This window comes from Macaca thibetana, chromosome 6 (assembly GCF_024542745.1).
Source record: "Macaca thibetana thibetana isolate TM-01 chromosome 6, ASM2454274v1, whole genome shotgun sequence".
In the NCBI taxonomy this organism is placed as follows: domain Eukaryota; kingdom Metazoa; phylum Chordata; class Mammalia; order Primates; family Cercopithecidae; genus Macaca; species Macaca thibetana.
Window position 1 is genome coordinate 115,421,286 of NC_065583.1, and position 20,502 is coordinate 115,441,787.

Genomic DNA, 20,502 nt, shown 5'->3' on the forward strand with positions numbered 1-20,502 from the left:
TCCCTTGTAAGTGACTAGATACTTTTCCTGTTTTAAAGATTCTTTGACTCTTGATAGTTTGGCTATATGTACCACGGAGAAAACCTTTTCGCAGTATGTCTATTTGGGGATTTCTGAGCTTCCTGTATCTTGATATGTAAATAATTTTCTAGCCTTGTGAAGCTTTCATCTATTATTTCATTAAATATGTTTCCTATACCTTTCATTTTTCACTTCATCTCTGGGACACCAAAAATTTGAATATTTGGTCAGTTTATGGTGTCTCATATGTCACACAGGCTTTGTTCATCCTTTTAAAATTCTTTTTTCTTTATTTTTGTCTGACTGGGTTATTTCAAGAGACCTGTCTTCAAGTTCTGGTATTCTTTCTTCTGCTTTATCTAAACTATTATTGAAGTGCTTGAATATATTTTGTATTTCATTTACTGAAAGAGTTGGGGAGAGAAGCAACTTGGAAAACATATTACAGGAGATCATCCACGAGAACTCCCCCAACCTAGCTATAGAGGCCAACATTCAAATCCAGTGAATGCAAAATATTTAATAAGGTTATCCCCAAGACATATAATCATAAAATTCTCCATGGTGGAAATGAAAGAAAAAATGTTAAAGGCAGCTAGAGAGAAAGATCCCCTACAAAGGGTAGCCCATCAGACTGACAGTGGACCTCTCAGCAGAAACCTTACAAGCCAGAAGAGATTGGAGGTCTATATTCAACATTCTTAAAAGAAATTTCAACCAAGAATTTCATATATGGCCAAACTAAGCTTCATAAGCAAAGGAGAAATAATATCCTTTTCAGACAAGCAAATGCTGACGGAATTTGTCACCGTAATATCATCCTTAAAGAGCTCCTGAAAGATGCATCAAATACGGAAAGGAAAGACTGTTACCACCCACTGCAAAAATTCTAAGTTCACAGACCAGTGACACTATAAAGCAACCATACAAACAGGTTAGCATAATAAACAACTAACAACAGGATCAAATCCACATATATCAATACTAACCTTGAATGTAAATGTGCTAAATACCACAGTTAAAAAAAAAAAAGGGGGCACAGCATGGCAAGCTGTATAAAGAACCAAGATCCAATGGTATGCCATCTTCAAGAGACTCATCTTACATCCAGTGACACCTACAGGCTCAAAATAAAGGGATGGAGAAAAATCTACCAAGCAAATGGAAAGCATTAAAAAGCAGGGGTTGCAATCCTAGTAACACAAAGACTTTAAACCAACAAAGATTAAAAAAGACAAAGAGGGGCATTACATAATGGTAAAGGGTTCAATTCTATAAGAAGACTTAACCTAAATATATATGCACCCAACACAGGAGCACCCAGATTCATAAAGCAAGTTCTTAGAGACTTTTAAAGAGACATAGACTCCCTCACACTAATAGTGGGAGCTATCAACACCCCACTGAAAGTATTAGATCACTAGGAAGGAAATTAACAAAGATATTTGGGACCTGAACTCGACACTTGACCAAATGGGCAGAACTTGCAACCACCAAACAACAGAATATACATTCTTGTCATTGCCACATGGCACATATTCTAAAATTGCCCACACAATTGAACATAAAACAGTCCCCAGAAAATTAAAACTGAAATAAAAACATCCACACCCCTGGACCACAATGCAATAAAAACAGAATTTAATAAGAAGAATATGTCCCAAAACTATACATTTAACCTGCTTCTGGAATGGAAATTAACCTGCTTCTGAATGACTTTTGGGCAAATAATGAAATGAAGGCAAAAACCAAGAAGCTCTTTGAAACTAATGAGAAGAGTTAAAAGGGAAACTTACAGCACTAAACACCCACATCAAAAAGTTAGAAAGATCTGAAATTAACAGCCTAACATTATAACTAGAGAAACAAGAGCAAACCAACCCCAAAGCTAGAAGACAAGAAATAATCAAAATCAAAGCTGAACTGAAGGAGACAGACACAAAAAGCCATTCAAATATCAACAAAACCAAAAGCTGGTTTTTTTTTTTTTTTTTGAAAAAATTCAGATAGGCCACTAACTAGACTAATAAACAAGAAAAAGGAACATCCAAGTAAACACAAAGGGGATATTATTACACCACTGACTCCACAGAAATACAAGTAACCATTAGAGAATATTATGGACACTTCTATGCATATAAACTAGAAAATCTACAACAAATGGATAAACTCCTGGACACATACACACTCCCAAGACTGAACCAGAAAGAAATTGAATCCCTAAAGAGACCAATAATAAGCTCTGAAATTGAATCAGTATTAGCCTATCAACCAAAAAAATTCCAGGACCAGACTGATTCACAGCCAAATTCTATAAGATATACGAAGAACGCTGGTACCATTCCTACTGAAACTATGCCAAAAAAATTTAGGAGAGACTCCTCTCCAATGCATTCTATGAGGCCAGCATCATCCTGATAGCAAAGCCTTGCAGACAAAACAACAAAAAAATAAAACTTCAGGCCAATGTCCTTGACGAACATCGATGCAAAAATCCACAACATAATGCTGGCAAACTGAATTTATCAGCACATCAAAAAGTGAGTTCACCACAAATAAGTAGGCTTTATCCCTGGGATTCAAGTGTGGTTCAATGTATGTAGATCAATAAATGTGATTTGTCACATAAACAGAACTAAAGACAATAACCATCTCAATAGATGCAGAAAAGACTTTCAATAAAATTCAACATCGTTTCACGTTAACTCTCAACAAACTAGGTATTGAGGGAATATACCTTAATAATAAGGGCCATCTATGACAACCCTACAGCCAACATCATACTGAACTGGCAAAAGCTGGAAGTATTCCCCTTGAAAACCATCATAAGACAAGGATGCCCTCTGTAACCACTCTTATTTGAAAAGCACTGGAAGTCCTGGACAGAGTAATCAGGCAAGAGAAAGAAAGAAAGAACATCCAAATAGGAAGAGAGGAAGTCAAACTATCCCTGTTTGCAGACAACATGATTCTATATCTAGAGAGCCCATAGTCTCAGTCTAAAAGTTCTTAAGCTGATAAGCAAATTCAGCAAATACTCAGGATAGAAACTCAATATGCAAAACTCACTAGCATTCCTATACACCAACAACAGGTGAGCAGAAAGCCAAATTAAGAACAAATTCCCATTCACAATTACTACAAAAAGAATAAAATACCCAGGAATACAGCTAACCAGGAAGGTGAAAGATATCTACAAGGAAAACTACAAACCACTACTCAAAGAAATCAGAGATGATACAGACAAAAGGAAAAACATTCCATGTGATGGACAGGAATAATCAATATCATTAAAATGGCCATACTGTCCAAAGCAATTTAAAGATTTAATGCTGTTACTAGCAAATTACCAATGACATTCTTCACAGAACTAGAGAAAATTACTTCAAAGTTCATATGGAACCAAAAAAGAGCCTGAATAGCCAAGGAAATCCTAAGCAATAAGAATAAAGTTGGAGGCATCATGCTATCTGCCTTCAAACTATGCTACAGGGTGATAGGAACCAAAACAGCATGCTACTAGTACAAAAACAGAGATCAATGGAACAGAATAGAGAGCCCAAAATAAGGCTGCACATCAACAACCATCTGATTATCAACAAAGCTGACATGAACAAACAATGGGGAAAGTACTCTCTATTCAATAAATGGTGCTTGGATAACTGGCTTGCTACATGTAGAAGACTGAAGTGGACCCCTTACTTATACCATATTAAAAATCAATTCAAGATGGGTTAAAGACTTAAATGTAAAACCCCAAAACATAAAAACCCTGGAAGACAATATACACGATATGTCCAATTGATTTCTGGACATAGGAATGGGCAAAGATTTCATGATGAAGATGCCAAAAGCAATGCTGCATCAAAAGCAAAAACTGATAACTGGGATCTAATTAAACTAAAGAGCTTCTCCACAGCAAAAGAAACTATTAACAGAATAAACAGACAACCTGCAGAATGAGAGAAAATTTTTGCAAACTATGCATCTGACAAAGGTCTAATATCCAGCCTCTATAAGGCACTTAAATTTACAAGAAAAAAACAACCCCTTTAAAAAGTGGGCAAAAGACATGAACAGACATTCTTGAAAAGAAGACATACATATGGCCAAGAAACTGCAAAAAAGCTCAATATCACTGATCATTGGAGAAATTCAAATCAAAACCACAATGAGATACCATCTCACACCAGTCAGAATGGCTACTATTGAAAAGTCCAAAAATAAAAGATGCTGGTGAGATTGCAGAGAAAAAGAAATGATTATACACTGTTGAGAGTGTAAATTATAAATTAGTTCAACCATTGTGGAAAGCTGTGTGGCGATTCCTCAAAGTCCTAAAAACAACTACTATTCAACCCCAGCAATCCCATTACTGGGTATATACCCAAAGGAATATAAATCATTCTATCATAAAGACACATGCACATGTATGTTCTTTGTAGCACTATTCACAATAGCAAAGACATGGAATCAACCTAAATGCCCAACAATGGTACACTGGATAAAGAAAATGTGGTAAATATATACTATGGAATACTATGCAGCCATAAAAAAGAATGAGATCATGGCCTTTGCAGGAACATGGATGGGGCTGGAGGTCATTATCCTTAGCAAGCTAATGTAGGAACAGGAAACCAAATATCACATGTTCTCACTTATAAGCTGGAGCTAAATGATGAGAACACATGGACACAAAGAGGGGAACAGTAGACACTGGGGTCTATCAGAAGGTGAAGGGTGGGAGGAAGGAGAGGAGCAGAAAAATAACCATTGGTTCCTAGGCTTAGTACCTCAGTGATGAAATAATCTGTGTATCAAATCCCTGTGACATGAGTTTACCTATACAACAAACTTGCACATGTACCCCTGAACCCAAAAGTTAAAAAATTATTTTAATCAATAAATTTAAATTTAAATTAATTAATAAGTTAAATTTATTAAATTTAAATTTCTAGTTTCTAATAGGGCAAATAAATGTAAGATTTTGTCTGGTAGGGTTGAGCTTATGAGGATCGCAAACCACTCTAATATCCAAGATTTTTTTTTGTCCACCAAGTACCAATTTTTGTCCCCATTTAAAATGCATGGTACAGGAGATAATACACTTAGAACTATTATAACATAGTAGTCAATGTATATATTTTAATATATATAACCACTTCATTTAAAAAAATTTGGATTGGAGTTAATGGTAAGAGAAGCTTCTGCACCAGGAATTCACTTTTACAGGCATAATCATAACTTATTCTTTGTGATAAGCTGGTAATTATTTTGCTATTAAGACACAGTTTAAAGAGTACTCAGTATTCTTAGTTCATTTTAACTATGCTATAGTTCATTTTAACCATGCTATTTTAAAGAGACATAATAAAGACACATACTTCACTTTTTTGCCATACAATCCAGTGAAAAAAGGCATACTGCAGTGAAAACTGTACGCTTCAAGGAATCTGAAGAATTGAATTCTTGTGCCAATATTCCACATACTCATTATTCACAAGTCAAAATAATTTCTCTTTACCTCTGAAGACGTTCATATGGTTTTCTCCTTTAATCTGTTAATGTGATAAATTCAACCTGTGAATTTTTCTACTGTTGAATAATATTAAATTTATTAAATTGATTTTCCTCCCTCATATATACCATTCCTTCATATGGATAAATTCCACATGTCCTTAATACTGGTTTTTATATACTGAGGAACTCAGCTTGCTACTATTTTATATGGTATTTTAATCGATATGCTAAAAGGGAGATTGGTCTATAGTATTCTGTTTTATGCTACTTTTACCTGGTTTGTGTATCATGATTTTATTGGCTTCATAAAACATGTTAGCTATTGGGTGACAATTTTCCATCGATCTCTGTGTGTGTGCACATCTTGCAAGCATAAGTACTAACTGCCTTTGTTCTGGACTATGTTTTGAAAGATATTTGCATAGTAAACTGTCTTGGAAGATAGTGTGTCTCCCTTTGGAGCAGAGTATAGGTTTGTTTGTATTCTTAGAACACAGCATTTTTAATGCCTGTTATAAAAGATTTGGGTTTTGTAAGCTTAGAGTTCTCCCATGTAACACACCCCACTGCATATATGGATATTATGATACCCTATAAGAAATGAGGCTCAGGTATCCATCACAAATGCTGCTACTCTGGCTACCACTGTGAGTAACAAACCATCCTTTGTCTCTAACACATAAGTCTTTTGTCTTCTGCCACCAACTATGACAGTGGCCAAATAACTTGTTAGCTTACAAATAGGGTAAAATCTCAAGCCATTAACAGTTCTAGACATTGGTAATCTTGTAATCTCTTTTAGTATCTCAAACAGTTTGCATAAAAATAGAATTCTTAAAGGTTTGATAAATCTAGTCTATACAACCACTTGGGCCTGTAGTTTTTTCAGGTCTATGGGCAGACTTAAAGATACCTACCAATTTATTTAATATTTGTTGGTCTCTTGATGTCTTCTAGTTATTCTCGAGCCATTTCTAATAACTTTTATAAAAGATTATCCATTATATCCAAGTTTTCAAATAAACTGGACTAAAACTTTCATAATTGTTCCCTTAAGGCTCTTCAGAAATATTCTAGTCTCTGATTACATGGTGTTTGTACTTCCCTGTCCCCTGGAAGTTATGAAGGCCATGGGACTTGACCAGTGAAAATGGTTGTCCAATCAAAGTTATGTGTGTTGTTTCTGGGTAGAGGCATTTATCCATTTAAGTTGCTTTGCAGCAGTCTCTTTTCCTCTGCCACAATAACCAGCAATATACCACACAGGGGCTGCTCTGTCATCGTGATTTAGGTTGGGTTCCAAGGTTTAGGATGATGTGGGGTGGAGCACCTGGCAGTTCAGGGAAAATTTTAATCTTACTATGAATTCTTACTGAAAACAATGAAGTAACTAATAAAACCGTGGAAGAAACAGGTGATAAAAATGAAACTTGAATCTGACTTCTTTTCCCACATGGAAAAAACAAGTTCTTGGAGAAATTCATTGTGGTGAAATCAAAGAGGAAGAAGGACCCGTGAAGAAAATCTCCAAGTTGCCATCAGGTTTAGATTATAAAAATTACAAAGATACTCTTGTCTTTTCTTCAATTCTATTTTGTAGAAATAATTTTACATCAGAGTGATTTCTCTCTCATATCCTAGAAAAAACATGACTTTTTTCCCTACAGAATATGATTCAAATTTATATTCACCATCAAAGACCATAAAGTGAACTCTATTACTTTGAGTTGTTTCAGAGATAGAAAAACTATCTCTAATCACGAATTTTTGTAATTTTGGTAGGTTGTGTTGTGCTAATGGTGGGCATTCAATAAATGTTTTTGGATGGACGAGTAGCTGCATAAAAGGATCGACTTTAGAGAATAAAATGAATAATTAGCATATTTTTGAGACTGTCCTAAATTAAGGCTTTCAAATATATTTTCGGCAGGAATTGAAAATTAATATGAATATATTTGAAAGGCATTTTGTAGGTTCTTTAGAGGCTAATTCAGAGAGTCTTGAAATTAGTATTAAAAATGATACATGTCCTATCTTTCACATATGATGGGATGGATAAAAGGTTAAAGCACAATATTGTACTGCTTCATATTACATAAGAATTTTGTTGTGTCAAAAGTTGATTGATATAAGTAGGTCTTAGCAGAGGTGGAACGATATATTTATAGTCACAACTAGGTATAGAGTTACTGTTAATATACTTAAAAAGTTAATGCAAAAGAGATTTTAAATTTCATCTTTTCTCCTATATCCCCAGGCTCCTAGAGTAAAAAGTATTAATTCTGAAAGCTAACCTTTTATATTGAATAAGTTAAAATTTATTGTACATTACTTATAACATCTTAAATTTCAGTATAATTTTTAAAGTTATCAGGCTACATTACAAATTTTTTTGTTTTGGTTCAATAACCAGGTAAGAATTGAATACCACTTTTTTTAAAAATAGTTTTTATTGGGTAAGATATATATAACATAATGTTTGTCATTTTAACTAATTTCAAGTGTACAACTCAGTGGCAATAACTACATTCACAATGTTGTACAACCATCACCATTATTTATTTTCAAGTTTTTTCATTATCCAAAACAGAAACTGTAGCCATTAAGCAGTAACTCATGAGTCCCTTTCCCCAGCCACTGGTAATCTCTATTCTGCTTTCTACCTATATGAATTTGCCTGTTAGATATCTCATATAAGTGGAATCACTCAATCTTGGCCTTTAGTGTTTGGCTTATTTTACTGAGTATAATGTCTTCAAGCTTCATCCATATTGCAGTATGTATCAGAATATTATTCCTTTTTATGGCTTTAATTCCTTTTTACCTATTGTATACCACATTTTGTTTATCCATTCAATTGCTAATGGAAATTTTAGTTGTTTCTACCTTTGGCTATTGTGAATAATGTAGCAATGAACACTGGCATACAAATATCTTTTTGAGTCCCTGTTTTCAATTCTTTTGGGTATACACAGAACTGTAGAGTCATATGGTAATTCTATGATTAGCTTTTTGAAGAATTTACATTTCCACCAGCAATGTATCAGAGTTCCAATTTCTCCTTGCTAACATTTTATATGTATAATCTGGATATTAAGCCATTATCAGAAATGATTTGCAACCATTTTCTTCCATTCTGTACGTACCCATGTTGTCTTTTTACTTTCTTGATATGTCCCTTGCACCACATTTAATTTTTTTTTTTTTTTTCAGGGATGGTCTCACTCTGTCACCCAGGCTGTAGTGCAGTGGCACAGCAATAGCTCACTTCAGCCTCAGCCTCTTAGGCTGAAAAAATGTTCCTACTCTTCAGCCTCCCAAGTAGCTAGGACTACAGGCATGCACCACCATGTCCAGCTAATTACAATTTTTTGTTGTTGTTGTTAGAGACAGGGTCTTACTATGTTGCCCAGGTTGGTCCTGAATTCCTGGCCTCAAGTGATTCCTTTCAAAATTTTTAATTTTGATCAAGTTCAATTTACGTTTGTTGCTTGTGATTCTGATGTCATATCTAAGACTCCACTGTTCGTAAATATTTACCCCTTTTTATTTTGCAAGATTTATGTTTTTAAATTTTTATATTTAGGTCGTTGATCAACTTGTAGTTAAGGGGTCCAACTTCATTCTTTTGCATATGTAAATCCAGCTAACCTAGCACTATTTATCAAAGAGACTATTCTTTCCCAGATGAATGGACTTCATCAGTAGACTTGTCAAAAATCAACTGGTCATAGATATATGTATTTATTTCTGTACTTTCTATTCCCTTGGTCTGTATGTCTGTCTTTATGCCAGTACTACACTGTTTTGATTACTGTAGCTTTGTAGTAAGTTTTGATATTATGAACACTGTACTTCTTTTCAGGATTTTTTTTTGGTTATGCAGGACCCTTGAAATTCTGTATGAATCTGAAGATCATCCTTTTCATTTCTACAAAAAGCGCTGTTGAAATTTTGATAGGAATTGTGTTAAATCTGTAGATGGCCTTGGGTAGTACTGATAACAGTATTAAATCTTCTAATGCATCAACACAGGATGTCTTTCTACTTATTTGGGTCTTCTTTAATTTCCTTCAGCAACATCTTATAGTTTTCAGTGTGCAAGTTTTTAACATCCATGCTTAAAATTATTCCTAGGTATTTTATTCTTTTAGATGCCATTGTAAACCAAATTGCTTTTAGTGTCCTTTCTGGATTGTTCATTCCTAGTGTACAGAAACACAAGTGATTTTTCTGTGATGATCTTATAACCTGCCATGTTGCTAAATTAATTAGCTCTAATAGCTTTCTTTTGAATTTTTTGGGATTTTCTATATACAGGATTAGGACATCTGAATAGAGATAGTTTTACTGCTTCTTTTCCAATTTGGATGCCATTTATTTATGGCATAAATAAATAAATAAATAAATCAAATTGTTCCAGCGAGAGTTTCCAGCACAATGTTCAACAGCAGTGATTAAACTGGACATCCTCATTTTGTTCCTAATTTTAGGGGGAAAGCTTTCAGTTTTTCACAAATGTGTGGTGTCAGCTATGAGGTTTTCCTAAGTGCCCATTGTCATGTTGAAGCAGTCTTACTCCTAGTCTTCTGAGTGTGTTTATCATGACAGGGTGCTAGATTTTGTCAAATGCTTTTCTGTACCAAGTAAAACAATTCCCTTTCCCCCTTTTATTAATGTGGTACATTACATTGATTTTCTTATGTTGAACCATGCCTGCATTCCTAGACAAATCCCATTTGGCAAAAATGCATAAACCTTTTAATATGCTGTTAGAATCAGTTTGTTAGTATTTCGTGGAGAATTTTTGCATTTATATTCCAAAGGGATAGTGGTCTATAATTCTTTTCTTGTGATAACTTTGGCTTCCATACTGAGGTAGTGCTGTCCTCCTCATAGAATGAATCATGAAGTGTTTCTTCTTCATTTTTTTTTTTTTTTGAAGAGTTTGAGGATTGGTGTTGCTTCTTTTAATATTTGGCAGAATTCATCAGTGAAGCTATTTGGTCCTGGACTTTTCTTTCTTAGGAAGTTTGTGATTACTGACTCAATCTTTTTACTTGTTATAGTTCTGTTGAGATTTTCTATTTCTTCCAGATTCAGTTCAGATAATTTGTATGTTTTTATAAATTCATGCATTTACTTAAGTCCTCTAAGTTGTTGGTATATAATTGCTCATAGTATTATAATCCTTATTTTTGTAAAATTGGTAGTAATGTCTCCACTCTCATTTTTTATTTTATTTATAAGCATCCTCTCTCTTTTATCTTTGTCAGTGTAGGTAAAAGCTTGCCCAGGTTTTTGATGTTTTCCTGGCCAAATTTTTGTTTTGTTGATTCTATTTTTCTATTATGTATTTCATTAATCCCTATTCTAATCATGTATTTTCTTCCTTATGCTAGCTTGGGGTTTAGAGTGCTACTTTTCTAGTTCAAAGTATAAAATTATGTTGACTTGAGATCTTTCTTCTTTTTTAATGGAGGCATTTACTGCTACAAAATTTCCTTTTAGCACTACTGTTGCTGGATCCTGTAAATTTTTGGTATGCCATATTTTTGTTTTCATACATATCAGTGTATTTTCTAATTTCCCTCGTGCTTTCTTCTTTGACCCAATTGGTTGTTTGAGAGTGTGCTGTTTAATTTCCACATTAAGTGAATTTTCAGTTTTCTGTTTATATGGATTTCTAGCTTCATTCCATGCAGTCAGAGAAGATACAATCTTTTAAAATGTATCAAGACTTACTTTGTGGTAATACGATGTCTTTTAACTTTTATGACTTTAAATACCAAAAGTAAACATGGATTTACATATTTTAATTTTTTCCTTAGTTTCTGGGGGCTATAATACTTGTCACTAGGTTATATAACATATAATATTAATATTTATATTTATATTCATGAATTCTGGGTTTATGTTATACTATTTCAAATTGGACACAATTAGGTTAACCACGATTTATTTTTTACTTTGTTTCCAGAGTACATATATTAATATAATAAATACCAGAAGGCAATTTTAATATTAAAAAGATAAGCAAACAGCACTTATGCAATCCATTAGTGATACTAATTTGACCGAATGGTTGCTTTCCAAGGTTGAGGTAAACACAATCTCTAATTTTTGTTTATTCGTTTTACTTTAATAGCATTCAGTTTATGTTCAATTACATTTTCCAATAGTCATTTTATATTCAAAATTGAGGATTTTTTCCACATGAATGAAGCAAAACTTAGTTTTTCTGTAATAAGCAGAAAATGTTTTTCCTTTACTTCTGTTAATGTGGAATACAGAATAAACTAGATATTACCAATTAGTCTATTTATAATATAGCTATATATTAAAAACAAATTCATTGGTAAAGTTTTAACAGCAAATATAGCCTAGAGATTTTAACTTTTAAATTTAACCTAACGTGTAACATATTACAAAATTATATTTTGTCAGGAAATACATCAAAGAATCTCATTTAGGTTGTGGAACAGACTGGATTAGATCATAACTAACAGTCATGTAAGATAGATATGTGACCCCATTTTACAGATTAAAAATAAAAAAGGAAGGCTCTAGCTTTGAGTTTAGTTGATTTGCCATGGGTTACATATGTGATGGAGCTGAGTCTTCAGCCAGTTTCTGTTTATGTATCTGTGATAGTACCATGAATTTCAGGTATTTCAAACATTAAGACAATTCAAAAAGCTTCTTTCAGTAGCCATCATTTTATATTAAAAATTCCAAACAATTGCTTTTTGAGAAGACAGCTATTTTTAAAAATCATTTTATCCATTCTCTATAAATACAGAAATATATCTTACTTTAAAATCTTTTCTTTGGCATTAAAAGAATAAGCAACCCTAATTAATGTTTATGTCTATTTGTAGCCTCAGTTGTTCTCAAGGAATGGTGGTGACAGACATTTGGAAATACAGGGGACATTTTTTGATATAATAAACGGGGGGGGGGACTTACTTCTGGTTAGGTATGCTAAATGTTCAGCAGTGTTGATTTAGTTTTATAGCAAGCAGTGTTGGGTTAGAACTGACTAACAGGTGTCCTTTTAGGAAATACTTTGGAGGTTACTTATTTAGCAACCTTTTTGAAACAAAAGAGGAATTAAGGAGAAAATGACTCATAGGTAGTTAAAATCTTAACTCAAGCTTATTGGATGAAACTCTCTTGTTGGATCATGTCTCAGACAAGGTATTTAAGTAGCAATATTCATATCAAAACAATGCTATACTTTCTAAATCTACAAATACAAATTACTTGACATGGTAAATAATAAGCAATATCACTTGGTGATCAGTTTTATAAATAGCCATTTAGAGAATAAAAAATCTATTTTATAATTTTAGACTTACATACAGATTTTGTTACTAGTACTTAATATTTTAAATATCTACCCAACAGGCAATATTGTTCAGAAATACCAGACTCCATTAATGTAATGACAATTCAATTTAGAAAATTTTTTTTATCTGATTGAGAGATTTTCTCTTGAGGGTTAAAAAAATCACTACTGCTTCAGCTATGTCTTATCTCCTCAAAGCTCTGCTGCTTGTGTTTCCAACAAAATCAGTGCTCATTTGAAAGGAAGTCATAGTTTAATTAGATCCCATTTGTCAATTTTGGCTTTTGCTGCCGTTGCTTTTGGTGTTTTAGACATGAAGTCTTTGCCCATGCCTATGTCCTGAATGGTACTACCTAGGTTTTCCTCTAGGGTTTTTATGGTATTAGGTCTAACATTTAAGTCTCTAATCCATCTTGAATTAATTTTCGTATAAGGAGTAAGGAAAGGATCCAGTTTCAGCTTTCTACTTATGGCTAGCCAATTTTCCCAGCACCATTTATTAAATAGGGAATCCTTTCCCCATTTCTTGTTTCTCTCAGGTTTGTCAAAGATCAGATGGCTGTAGATGTGTGGTATTATTTCTGAGGACTCTGTTCTGTTCCATTGGTCTATATCTCTGTTTTGGTACCAGTACCATGCTGTTTTGGTTACTGTAGCCTTGTAGTATAGTTTGAAGTCAGGTAGCGTGATGCCTCCAGCTTTGTTCTTCTTCTGCACAGCAAAAGAAACTACCATCAGAGTGAACAGGCAACCTACAGAATGGGAGAAAATTTTTGCAATCTACTCATCTGACAAAGGGCTAATACCCAGAACCTACAAAGAACTCAAACAAATTTACAAGAAAAAAACAAAAACCCCATCAAAAAGTGGGCAAAGGATATGAACAGACATTTCTCAAAAGAAGACATTCATACAGCCAACAGACACATGAAAAAATGCTCATCATCACTGGCCATCAGAGAAATGCAAATCAAAACCACAATGAGATACCATCTCACACCAGTTAGAATGGCAATCATTAAAAACTCAGGAGACAACAGGTGCTGGAGAGGATGTGGAGAAACAGGAACACTTTTACACTGTTGGTGGGATTGTAAACTAGTTCAACCATTATGGAAGACAGTATGGCGATTCCTCAAGGATCTAGAACTAGATGTACCATATGACCCAGCCATCCCATTACTGGGTATATACCCAAAGGATTATAAATCATGCTGCTATAAAGACACATGCACACATATGTTCATTGCGGCACTATTCACAATAGCAAAGACTTGGAATAAACCCAAATGTCCATCAGTGACAGACTGGATTAAGAAAATGTGGCACATATGCACCATGGAATACCATGCAGCCATAAAAAAGGATGAGTTTGTGTCCTTTGTAGGGACATGGATGCAGCTGGAAACCATCATTCTTAGCAAAGTATCACAAGAACAGAAAACCAAACACCACATGTTCTCACTCATAGGTGGGAACTGAACAATGAGATCACTTGGACTCGGGAAAGGGGACATCACACGCCAGGGCCTATCATGGGGAGGGGGGAGGGGGGAGGGATTGCATTGGGAGTTATACGTGATGTAAATGACGAGTTGTTGGGTGCTGACGAGTTGATGGGTGCAGCACAGCAACATGGCACAAGTATACATATGTAACAAACCTGCACGTTATGCACATGTACCCTAGAACTTAAAGTATAATAATAATTTAAAAAAACAAAAAAAAAGAAAGGAAGTCGTATTATCAGATTCAGCTTGAAAAAGCTATATGGCCACCAGTTGTTTGTATAATCTCTTTTAAAAGTGAATATTAATGTATCCTTTATGTGTGAATTCTTAGGACCCTAAGGAACGCAGAAGAAAATAACTTGAAAGTGTAAGTTTCACAGTGAACTCAGAGTTTTTTCAATTCATTGAAATTCTCTCTCTTAAATTATCTTTGGAATATTTTCAGAAATTATCCTATGGCTTTTGATTTTCTCAGGCCAGAAAAAAGTAACAAAAGAATACACAGCACCTGTGGCATGTATTATTGTTTTCTCTCTTTGGTATTAGAAAAAAAGGATATTTATGTGTAGTATTGAAGAAAAAATTAATAGAACAAAATGAAATATTTTTAGATTATATTATAAAATCTATAATTCATACATAACCTTGCATTATATCCAGCTACCTATACAATATTTCAGTGCATCAGAAATGCATAAGATATATATTTTAAGTGATACTATAATGCAGTAGCACCTTTATTATTAACAAAATAATGGTCTTGTTCACAAAGTAGTAGTATCTGTTATTTCTCAACAACATCTTGAATTATTACAATATAATCTTAGCAAAGTTAAAACATGTATGTAGAGTAAGATTTTGCCAAAAAAGCCACTTCATTGCCAGCACAGTTATGAAGTTTTTCTGCAACACTTAATTTTTGAGTGAATAACGTCTGAAGCTGCTTTTGTTAATAACACAGTCCTGATACTGGTAAAGGCAAAGATTTCAACGTTTAAACTGTTCAGTTGTTTGCAGGGTTTCAACTGCAAATTATAAATCTGTAAATATTAAAACATTTCATATTATCCTATTTTAATGAATGTTCTAATAGCTGCTGAAATTTATGAGTATACATCTCATTTAATATTCATCTGTTTTAAGTCATAATAAATATGTCCTACTTCATGTGCACTGCAACAATGAAAGATGCAGCTACAGTTATGGGATGGTAAATCATGGTAGTAGCTCCACCAGCTGGCAAAAAAGGTCTGACACTTTTAAGCCTATCTTCAGATCATTAACATACTCCTCAAGTCCCCAAAAGAAAGAAGTTAGAACTGCCCCTTCCCTCTTCTCCAGGTAGTTGTTACCTTACTTTTTGGAATTTCTTTTCCTCTTCTGGGACTACCTTGATATCTATTTTAAACCACTCCTCTTTTTTTTTTTTTTTTTTTTTTTTTACAGATTTTTTTGAAGGTAATTTTTTATAGACAAAAGCAAATAAATTTAAGGCCTTGAATACAGTATTGAAGTCCTATAAACACTTTGTGGTCTCACAAATCCCATGGTCATTTCCCCAGGGTGCTGTTGTTCTCAGCATATTGGTTAAACTTCAGTTTGTACAATTACTTAGATTTCTTAAATTTGCATTGTAGTTTCCAACCAAATCTGCATCTGCTATATGAAACAAATGGACAATAGCCATGCACTATTAAAGTATCATTATACCATGCCAGAGTTAACTTTATTTCAGTATAAGGCAAACACTGTTCGTCTCTTTTATTTTTAACATTTCATTTCTTCTGATTCTTTCTTGGTCATAGTTCAGATATGCAGAAAATAGACAAGTCAAAGAATAAACAAAATAATCTTTCAAGGTACCTTTCCATTCTGAGTTCACAATTCTATTCTTATGTTCCCAAGTCCTATCATGTTTTAGAGCAGTGTAATTGTAACCTTGACTTTTTGGATGCACATAGGTATCATCTGCGGAGCTTTAAATAATACTGATGTTTGAGACCCATCTCCAGAGATACTGAATTAACTGGTCCGGGATATGGTCTGGGCATTGGGACTTAGTCAAGGTCATAAGCATGAAAGAACAGAAACTAGGCCAGGAACTGTGGCTCATGCTTGTAATCCTAGCACTTTGGGAGGCCGAGGCAGGTGGATCACTTGAGGTCAGGAGTTTGAGACCAGCCTGGCCAACATGATGAAACCCCGTTTCTACTAGAAATACAAAAATTAGCTGGGCATGGTGGTGGGCACCTGTAATCCCAGCTACTCGGGAGCCTGAGGCAGGAGAATCACTTGAACCTGGGAAGTGGAGGTTGCAGTGAACCAAGATTGTGCTACTGCACTGCAGCCTGGGTGACAAGAGCAAAACTCTCTCAGAAATAAAAAAAAAAAAAAAAAAAAAAAAAAAAAAAAAAAAAACTAGTAGCCAGAATTGTTTTGTTTCAAAAAACCAAACCAAACCTTAGCTCTTGTCTTCCCTCACCTCATGCATTTTTTGTTTTTCTGTCTGCCAATGTGAGTTGAGGACCTTGGAATTTTCCAAGATAAGATGAAAAGTTCTGTTTCATAATAATGGTCTTATTTTGTAGTTGGTCTATTTTGGGAAGCAAAATTCCTGAAATTTTAGATTAAGATTATGAATGCTGACGGTTGTCTCTCCTGGAAGTTCTTTACCTCCTTATTAGTATTATCAAACTAAATGCTCATTTGATTGATTTGAAATTAATCTGAGAAATTCACATTTCACTTACCCTAAAAAAAAAAAATGATTGCAAACTGTAATTTCCTAGAAGCTGGTTATTTTATGTCATTTTGAAAAATATTTTAACTGCCAATATAATTGTACTTCACACATATAAAAAAATCAGAACAAAAATTCCTTCCAAATTTAAGGATTTTTTTGGTTCTAAAATAAATTTATAAGATTTACATGTATTCAAAATAATGGCTCAGGCCATTATTTTGTAGTAGGGTTTTGGTCAGTAATGTGAGTTATATTAGATAATTATCCAATCCTTAACTTACATGAAGAATAGCAAACTGTTTGTAATGTTTTCCTTTTTGCATCTGTCATGACAGGTGCTATGAGTGTGGTTGATTGGAAGTGGCCCAGCCTTAAAGATAAATCCTAGCTTTCAAATCATTTAGATCTGAACATTGTGGAAAATGTCACTAAGAAATTGCTTAGACTATAGACTGCATCTCTTTCCATCTTTAATTAATACATTTTAAATATATTTTATTTACTGAGTATCTCTCCATTATTTTTCTCTTATATCAATGTTGGGGTTATTATGGTATTTCCTGATAAAGTTATGCCCAGAGACCGAGAAATACCCCTATGGATAGTTATCTTTCCCAGTGGAGAGGTACTCCTCAGGATCAAGAAGCCAAAACTAAGCAGAAACCATTTATCAGGAGAGAGGATATGACATAGAGTGCCATATATGGACACTTCTGCTGTGCAGTGCAGAATTCCAGAGGGCATCCTTCATATACAAACTATGCCAAAGGTGCTTGCTGGAGTTGGGCAGTATGGGATCCCTAATTTCAAAGCTCTCATTGCTTTTCTAAATTAGAAGAGTGCTGGAGTACATAAACTCAGGTGGATAATTCTCTATGATGAGGTAGGCTAGAAGCCCTTTAGGGGGCTATAAGTTTATAAGTTATACATTGCAAATTGCATTATCTAGATTCTGATGAATGGATCACTAGCCAAATGAGAAACAAAACACTGATTTTATTAATATAGGCAATCCCTTGTAATCCCCCAAATGCAAGGCTTATTGGTAAACTGGCTTGAAGAAGGAGGGGCTTCTTGTTCCCTTCTCTACTTTACATCTTGGGATCCATATAAATAAAGACGCAGAACTAAGCCTACAGACTGGAAGTCTCAGTTCATTTATTCAATCAACTCAGCTGCACAGATGAAGTAGAACTCAGAAATGTATGACAGGTTACTATTATTTAACCTGTTACAAGCAGAAGAGAATGAGAACTGTGAATTGGCTAAAAGAGGCCTTTTCTGGGTTCAGAAAGTGAAGGGCAACCACTGTGCTACAGTACAGGAAGAAGAAGTGAAAGGGAAAAGAATAGGCAATTCCACTCCAAAGCAATGACTTTGAACACGCAGACCACTACTAATAACACAAGCCCCAACCTTTCAGAATAGCCACTATTCTTCACAGGTGAAGGATTCTGTACACCATCATTGTGTAAGTATGTTTTTCTTCTTTTTTTCTAGCAGTTCCTGAGGTAGATATGTTGAAATCTCCAAGTGTGATAGTGGATTTATATCTATTTCTTGTTTTAATTTTGTGAACTTTTGTTTTATATATTTCGAAACTTTAAGTTGCATACAAATTTATGGTTTTATGTTTTCCTATGGAATTGCCTCTTTTATTACCATGAAATGTTCCTTTTTTTCTCCAGTAATTCCTGTCTAATTTTTTATATTAACATAGCCATAGCTGCTTTGATTACTGTTTAGACATATATAATTTTATATACTTCCAACCTTTCTGTGCCTTTATATTTAAATGCCATCTCTTATAAACAACATATAATTGGTTCTTGCTTTTCTTAACCCATCTGCCAATCTATTTTAGTATGAATTTTTAATGTTTACATTTTTTATTTGTTGCATCTGATCTTTATTCTTTTGTATTTCTTTTATTGCTTTCTTATGGATCAACCAAATATTTTATATTATTCCATTCTGTATTAGCTGTTTGTTTTTGATAAATGTTTTTAGAATAATTTTATATTTACAGAAAAGTTACAAAGACAGTAGAGAGTTCCTGTATACTTCACACTCAATTTCCCTTATTACATTAATATAGTAGTTAACAACTAGTTAGCCCATATGAATACATTACTATTAGAGTCATTATACATTCCCTATGAGTCAACTGGGATTATGGGTTTTTGGGAGGAAGTCCAGAGAGGTAGTGTCCTTATTAGCTTTTTATACATTTATTCATTTTCCTTGAGTAGTTTCCTCCAGTGAGTATGCAACTTTTATTTATGACTGTATACTCTAAATTAGTATTTTTGTCACAAACAATGTAAGAACTTTACAACATTTTAACTCCATTTACTACTTTCACCATTTTTGCAATAACTGTCATATATTTCATTTTCTGTGTTTAAACTCACCAGATATTATTGTTATAAACAAATAACATTTATTCGTATTTACCCACATAATTATCCTTTCTGGTGTTCTTCCTTGCTGAAGTTCTGTGCTTCCAGCTAGGATCCTTTTCTTTTGCCCTAAAGAGCTACCTTTAGTTTTTCTTGTAGTGTAGGTCTACTGGATACCTGAAAAGTTTTTATTTTACCTTCATTTTTGAAGGATATTTTTGCTGGATAAAGAATTATTGGTTAGCAGTAATCATTAAATAGCATCTTTAATGTTCCATGAGCACATCAAAGATATTATTCCACTGTCTGGTCCTGTGGTGTTTCTGTTCAAGTCAGTCATCCTTGCTTCTTGGAAGGTAACTTTTTTTTTTCTAGATGTTTTAAAGACTTTTTTTCTTTATATTTGGGTTTCAGCAGTTTGCTCTATATGATGTCTCTAGATATGGTTTTCTTTCTATTTAGCCTAATTAGGCTATGCTGAGATTTATCAATATATACTGATGTCTGTCTTCAGTTTTGGAAAATTCTTGACAATTGGCTCTTCAGATATATTTTTCTATTCCCTTCTTGCCCCTTGAGGGTCTCCAGTTACACATATTCAACAGATTATATCCCACACAGTCTGCTGTTAAATCCATATAATGCATTCTTAATTCAGCTATTGCACTTTGTAGTCCCAGACTATTTCATTCTTTTTTTATAGCTTCTATTTTCTATTGGCTGTTTTTACCTTTTTATCTATTCTTTTTATCTATTTTCATTAATATCTTTTTCCTAATGGATATTTTGAAGTCTGCTAACTCCAACATCTAGATTAATGAGGAGAGATGTTTCTATTTTGTACTTTCTTTTTTGATTATTGGTCACATTTTCCTAACCCTTTTTTTTTATTGTATGAAAGACCCATGGAGACTGAAGTTAATATTTCCCTTCAGAGAGGACTGGACCGTTCTT

General features: G+C 33.8%; 1 protein-coding gene across 10 annotated transcripts in view; it reads right to left on the reverse strand.

Annotated features, from left to right (window-relative positions):
• The window catches only part of RNF180 (ring finger protein 180), a 235,804-nt gene that overhangs the window by 22,370 nt on the left and 192,932 nt on the right, over positions 1-20,502 (reverse strand). The window contains exon 8 of one of the 10 annotated variants that reach the window (XM_050793751.1): positions 13,206-13,603. The exons of the other annotated variants lie outside the window; for them this stretch is intronic. Within the exon in view, the coding sequence (XP_050649708.1) occupies positions 13,569-13,603 (35 nt within the window). The 3' untranslated portion in view covers positions 13,206-13,568. Of the gene's footprint in view, positions 1-13,205; positions 13,604-20,502 lie in introns of those variants that run through there. 10 annotated transcript variants of the gene reach the window in all.